Source organism: Nestor notabilis, unplaced genomic scaffold, assembly GCF_000696875.1.
Source record: "Nestor notabilis isolate BGI_N333 unplaced genomic scaffold, ASM69687v1 scaffold25148, whole genome shotgun sequence".
Taxonomy (NCBI): domain Eukaryota; kingdom Metazoa; phylum Chordata; class Aves; order Psittaciformes; family Psittacidae; genus Nestor; species Nestor notabilis.
Window position 1 is genome coordinate 8,067 of NW_009940945.1, and position 6,481 is coordinate 14,547.

Genomic DNA, 6,481 nt, shown 5'->3' on the forward strand with positions numbered 1-6,481 from the left:
ACAAGCAGGCTACTTTCTATTTCTATTTTACTCAGCCACGAAACCATCTGTACGCACCAACCTGCTGCAGCTGCTCACTGCAAGAGGTTCTTGCTTAATAAGCCCTGGGCTGGTGTGAATAGAAGGAATGATTCTTGAGCTGGAGGATGCTCAAAAATCAACTTACAGGTCAGAAAGGAGAATTTCTGCATAACACAAGCCATTCACGCAGATTCATGTCAGCTGAAATATCACAACCACTAAACCACCATGCATTAGTAGTACTTGGTATTGCTGCCTATGAGATTTTTTTGCACTTTTCTAGACCTCATAGTCCAGGCAACCATGAGACTAAGACCAGACTGAGGTGGAAAAGTACAACCTAGTTATGTTTATGTGGAGTGGCATTTGAATAATCTGTTTTGGTGTTACATGAAGTCCATGCACCCCCTTCCATAAAAGCCACAGTGGCTGAGCCTACCACAGAGATCTCTGAGCAGCTATACATTTTAGGCGGGTTTTGGAGGTTATTTGGGGGATGTTTGACTCCTAGAAAGCCAGCTAGGACATCAATAAAAGCTTGATGGGTCTAGATGGAAATAAAGCTCACTGTTTCCCTCAAGTGGCCAATACTGGACGTGGTGTCCTGGGATGTTCCTTCCTCTTACGTCTCAGAAATGGCTTTTCTAAGCAGCAGTTTTGACTATGCCAAATCTCTACCACCAGCTGATTAACCATGGGCAATTTTTATTGCTGTAATTGTACTGAAGGGACAAGGGGTGGAGTGTGTGTAAATTTTCCACCTTTGTTGGTGTGGTGATGATGTTTGACTTTGGAGTTAACAAATTCCTTTTGTTAATGTAAGTGAAGTTTGTGAAGATGGTGTGATTTTAAAGATAACACCTTCCACAGGAAATCTTCTGCAGAGGATACTGTCTGTCTTAGGAAAAAATGATGTTCCTTTTGCCTAGATGTATTTGCTGATGCCATCTCTTCAACACAGCTCACACTGACATGATGTTAGTGTTTAATGTCCTGCGTACCTTTCTGAATGCTCTGGATGGCAGTGTAGTACTCAAAGCCCAGGTAGAGCTGGGAATCCATCAGTGCCGGGATACGCTTCAGCTGGATAGCAGAGTCTTTGAAAAGCAAGTCTTTGAGGACTGGGTCCTTCTTGCCAGGTGGCCCAAAGAGCTGGAAGGAGCTGCTTGTGCCTACACCAAATTTTTCCTGTCATGAGGGAAAATAATCTGCAAATGACCATATCAAAGCTCTTGGAAAGCTGGAGAGAGCAAGCAAAGTCAGAGGACAGAAGAGGGGATGCTAGGGAAGTAAAGAAGAGCTTGTTGATACCTGTGCTTTTGACAGGAAGTTCCATATGTCATCAACCTTGCTATCATCTCGAGCCACAACAGCATGAGCAGGCACCTTAGCCCAGTGACAGGCTTTGTAGTTGTCCACAGGCTGACGGTTGCCATCCAGACACAGGAGCTCATACTCATCCTTCTCATCTGGGGCATTTTCTGGAGAAAGGGAGGAATCATGAATTGTATCACCATGAAAATAGACAGAAAAGCCAGTCAGGGCAGCTTTGTAATGAATTTATTTCTGCTGATGCTCAGGGCAGAATGTTTTTCGTAACACAGATTGCATGCACCCTCTTTGCAAAGGGTTATCATGGTCATACAAAGGCAATGTGGAAAAGGAGAATACATGTGCCTGTGAAAGATTATCTCTGCCTCTGACATAACTAACCTGACAGTGAGAGGATTTACACGGCAGTAGTGCCTAGACACCTTGACATGTACAATGGATAAAAACACAAAATAGATTTACAAACATCATACAAATGGATTGAACAGGTCAGGAGCTGCACATGGCCTGTGAGGGCAAGTAGGTAGCCAATGTCAAGGCTGAAAACAGAGCTCAGGTCTGAGATCACAGGATTACAGGAGAATTCAGGTGGGAAAGGACCTCTGAAGCTCCCTGGCCCAAGCACCTTGCTCAAAGCAGGGGTAGACCAGGTTGCTTTAGGTAGATCTTAAAAACCTTCAAGGATGGAGAGTGCACAGCTGTTCTGAGTAACCTGTCCCACTACTTGATTGTCCTCAAGGGAAAACATTTCCCCTTCTATCTGGTCCAAAACTCTCCTGTTTCTGTTTATGATTATTGTCTCTCATCTTTCCCTTGTCCACCTCCATAAAGGTCTTGGCTCCACCTTCTTACTAGCCTCCTTGTAAGTACAGGCAGGCTGCTCTGAGGTCTCCCAAAGCCATCTCTTCCCAGGCTGATCAAGCCCACCACCCCGAGCATCTCCTCACAGGATGAGTGTGCCTGACCAGGACTGAGCTCACTGCAGGTCCTGCGCATGCCAGGCCATCTTCCATCTCCAAGAAGTGTAGAGTTAGTGAGCTCTTGCTGTGGGCTGAATTCCCTCCAAAATCCCTCCCAGAGGGATGGGTGAGCATAATTGCCTCCACCTCTCATCCTGTGTTTGCTGTGATAACAGTACAGCTGGCCCTGAGATGTGGCACCAATGATAACACTATTGAACTTAAGCAGATTTTCCTTCTTCAAAGAAGAAACTCCAAGAAGAAAAAGTGGACCCCACCATCATCATATTTCTCAATAACAAGGATGAGTCAGTCCACAGTGTGCAAAACATGTTTCTAAAGATAAAAGGAGAAGAGGTTTAGGGCAAACCTGGAGAGGAATGAAAGCCTGCACAGTGTAGTCTAATTACAGGACAGAGTAGCAGCAAGAGGTTGGACTAGAAAGGAGAGAAATGAGTGATCTTGCAGGTCTACCTTGAACAGTTGTGTGTTTCACAAAAGCCACGTCTCCTTTTCCATCTTTCAGACAGCTGCAGGTGGGAGGAACAGAAGGGATGTTAAAAAAACCAGACATTCTAGCTCCCTATCTACTGTTTCTGGAAATTACTTCAGCACACACTGCAACCAGAGCAGTGGTCTTCCTCCCAAAATGCTATGCTGTCAGGGAAGAAAATGTAATGGCAAAGAAGTAACGCTCAAGAAGCCTAGTTAGACTTAGCATTTCCTCTGTCATCTCCCACTAGCTGCCTGCCAGTTATTACTAATTGGACCTTTAATTACCAGCACTCCCAGTTGTGCTATAAATTCAGTTTCCTCAGGAACCCTGGTTACAACACAGCCCTCCCTACTATAACAAAAGCTGGTATGAATAACAAAAACAAGGCTAGAATATTTTCCCAAAGGAAAAATAACTTTCACTCACTGAAAAGCTCCAGAATATCCAGAATAAGGTGCCGTGCGGGAGCATTTGGTTTTGGAGTCCCCCTTACACTGACGGCACAGCTTTTGTTCAGTAGTGGCACCAGGCACACAGCTGGCAGAGAAAAAGTTGGCCACCGCTATGGAAGAGAAAGAAGTAATGGTTAGTCTAAAATTCAGTTTTACAAGGACCTGAAAGGGAGGGGATGCACAAAGAGTGCCAATGACTTGACTGCTCCATGAGCCATCTCTGGATCTCCATAGATCTGGCAACATCACTTTCACTGTACCACCAGCTTAGCTCCAGCCAATTTATCTCACAGTTTCCCATCTCACCTTGCTCAATGGAGCCTGAGTCTTTGCCATCCCACTTGATATGTCCCTGGCGGAGGAGTGTCCCAATCGGGATGTTCCAGCCAGCAGACCTGCCCAAGCCTGTGTGACATGAGGTCTTGCCCTGCAAGTCATTTATTGTGAAGCCTGTTCCTTTCTTCACGACTGCCACAGCATAGTAGCTGGTTGTGGAGCCTGCAGTGCAGGAAAAAACAGAAAAGCAAGGAAAAAGTGGGACTCAGGAACATTTCAAATCCTGCCAACCCCCAGTTTCAGAGAATAAAGTCCTTCACTTCCAAATAACTAGCAGTATGGTCTTCCCATTTTCTTAGGGGTGAACTACACTGCCGATATCAAACCAACACTGTACCTCACAATTTGCAATGATAAGCAATCTGGAAATACTATCACACACAAAATGCTTTGCCACTAGACAGACATTAGACATGCCTGTAGTTTTGTAAGGATGCTTCAACAAGTCTTTTTGGTAAATCTTCTTTGTCAAGTTGTTTCCCAAATGCTGTTGCCTACTGAAGTATACATGTAAGCCTTGCAAGACTGAACTTCCACATTTAGCCTTCAAATTTTTACATAGTCCATCACATGCTACATACGAATAAAATTACTGAGTTTTAGGGGCAGTAGATACCACATCTTTCCATTTAATATCTGTAATTTGTTAGCTACTATATTGGGAATGGCTCTTCCACATTGCTTTAATCATGAATATGTGTAGAAACTGTCTGAGCTCCAGGGCAGAGGTCAAAATTGATTGGGAGCTTCGGAGGGGATGGAACTGGAGAAGTAGTATCTTACTAAAATATCATATATCTGTATGTTTGGCTCCCGAGAAAAAGATAGGAGAGACGAAGGATGGTACAGAGCATGAGTAGGGATGGAGCAATGGAGCTAATGCTTATCAGAAGGAATTGCTGCAGAGCACTTTTTATACTTCTTTTTTTCTGTGCATTGCCTGCACCTCTTGCTGCAGCAATGTCAACTGTATGTTCCTCCACAACCACTAATGGCAATGCTATTGCTACTTTAATCTTTTTTTCTGCTTTGATGATTGCACAGGAAGACACACACAGGTTATCTGTGCTGTCTAGCTCAGTGTTTTACCCATGTAGTTCAAGGTCACTGAAAGCAGGTGATCTCTGGGACCAACACAGTTTTTATGCCATGCTTCAGGAGACCTATGATTCAGTGACTTTCATTGCAGCTAATGCCAGAAATGGGGCACACACTCTCACCCCACACACCCACACCCCCCCCTTTTTCTCTGGGATCTGGAAGCCAGGGGCAATATCTCGGGCACCCAACTGAAATAACGTGGGAGCTCTGCATGGAAAGGGTGGCCCCTGAACTATCAGCCTGTTACCACCACTCAACTTAAAAATATTACATGAAAGTGTACCTCCATTTTGCTCGTAGACCTCAGCAACAATGGGCTTCAGCTTGTAGGGGGCAAGGCCTGCCTCAAAAACCTGACCACCGTCCAAGCTGATGGCATCTGCTTCATTATTCTAAACAAGAAAAACATTTCAGTCAATAAGCAAAGAGCAGGGACACATGAGGGAAAAATGCTTCCCCAGAGTCTCTGCTCAATCCTTGTGGGTGGGTCCTCTACAGGGGGATCACAAATATCAACCGGTGACTCAAAAGAAACCCCAACCTTCTCTGGGTGTAACAGGCTGCTGAAACACCCTCACAGTGCTCAGCACAGATGCTGCCCACTCACCGAAATGGCTTTTATGCAGTCAAGGTACGTTGCTTTCTGCAGGCAACCCAATGCAACGTTCTCTTGTTGCATGTGGTCCCTTAGGCTATGGCATTTGTTCTCTTCTGCTGAGGATATTGTGCACCATCTGATGCTGGCCTTTTGGGGAGCAGCAAAACACAGGGCTGTAGAAAGAACCAGAAATAATTAGTGTCAGAGAGGTAGAAAGACATCAATTGGAGAGAAACAGCATCTCTGTGAATAAAAGATCTCTGGTTCCCTGCAGTCATGGCCTTGGGTGATAGCCACATGCAGGATCTCCCTTGCACATCTTATAGGTTGTTTCTTTCTTGCCTGATGCGTGCACCTTCAAGAACACCTGGGAGGAGCATTCCTGTCTCTGGGTAATGGATGTCCTGCATAGCATAATGATTCAAGCAGCTTGGGCTCACAGCAACATCCACAGGAGTAGGAGAACAAATCCACACACTCCAATAGCAGTCAAACTCAAGACTTGCAAAATCAGATAAAAAAAGGTGGTGCACTACTGGAGCGTCTTTGCAAATAAGCCCAAAGGGAGAGCAGCTCTGACCTGGCCAGACTATATTCAGTACATCACCAACTTAGTACATCACAACTCAGTACATCACTAAATGACCTTAGCAGATAGATGATCTGACATATTTAACTGTCTCTTTGTATCTCACTTTCTCCACTACTCTTAGTAACAGAGATGCCAGAGAGTCCCCCAGTCAGTAAATGAAGCTGACTGGCTGCTCTAGGAGATCATAGCATAGCAAAGACCTCAGGTAGAGGTCTCACACTTTCTTCAGTTGCAGTCAAAGTATGTGGCCAGCCTGTGCCACACACTTCACCTTAACTCTGTCCCTTCCTGCCAGGATTGTGCAGACCAAGAGGTACATGCACAGCTCACTCCCTCCAGACCCTTGATGGCACATTTCATTCAAACACCTCCAGATTAACCTGTGCCACAGAGCTTCTGGGCAACCTCTTGGCTCCTTCCATGCAGGGGAGGAGGAGGGACTCTTCACCATTAGTAAGACATTATTGCATGCTAGTACTCAGCAAAGGTGCTCAAGGACATCCTGATGCTAGCAGTACAGGGAGCACTTCCCACCAAACCACATTAATCATCATCACACTTTTTGGGGGATGCCCACTCCAAGAAGGGGACACC

The 6,481-nt window shown here is 45.3% G+C and overlaps 1 protein-coding gene across 1 annotated transcript in view; it reads right to left on the minus strand.

The window, feature by feature from the left end:
• The window catches only part of LOC104410466 (ovotransferrin-like), a 14,253-nt gene that overhangs the window by 6,645 nt on the left and 1,127 nt on the right, over nucleotides 1–6,481 (minus strand). Inside the window, exons 2-8 of the mRNA XM_010020630.1 lie at nucleotides 5,305–5,468; nucleotides 4,981–5,089; nucleotides 3,567–3,758; nucleotides 3,235–3,370; nucleotides 2,787–2,842; nucleotides 1,333–1,502; nucleotides 1,002–1,209 (exon numbers count right to left, since the gene is read on the minus strand). Coding sequence (XP_010018932.1) covers nucleotides 1,002–1,209; nucleotides 1,333–1,502; nucleotides 2,787–2,842; nucleotides 3,235–3,370; nucleotides 3,567–3,758; nucleotides 4,981–5,089; nucleotides 5,305–5,468 — 1,035 coding nt within the window. The remainder of the gene's footprint in view (nucleotides 1–1,001; nucleotides 1,210–1,332; nucleotides 1,503–2,786; nucleotides 2,843–3,234; nucleotides 3,371–3,566; nucleotides 3,759–4,980; nucleotides 5,090–5,304; nucleotides 5,469–6,481) is intronic.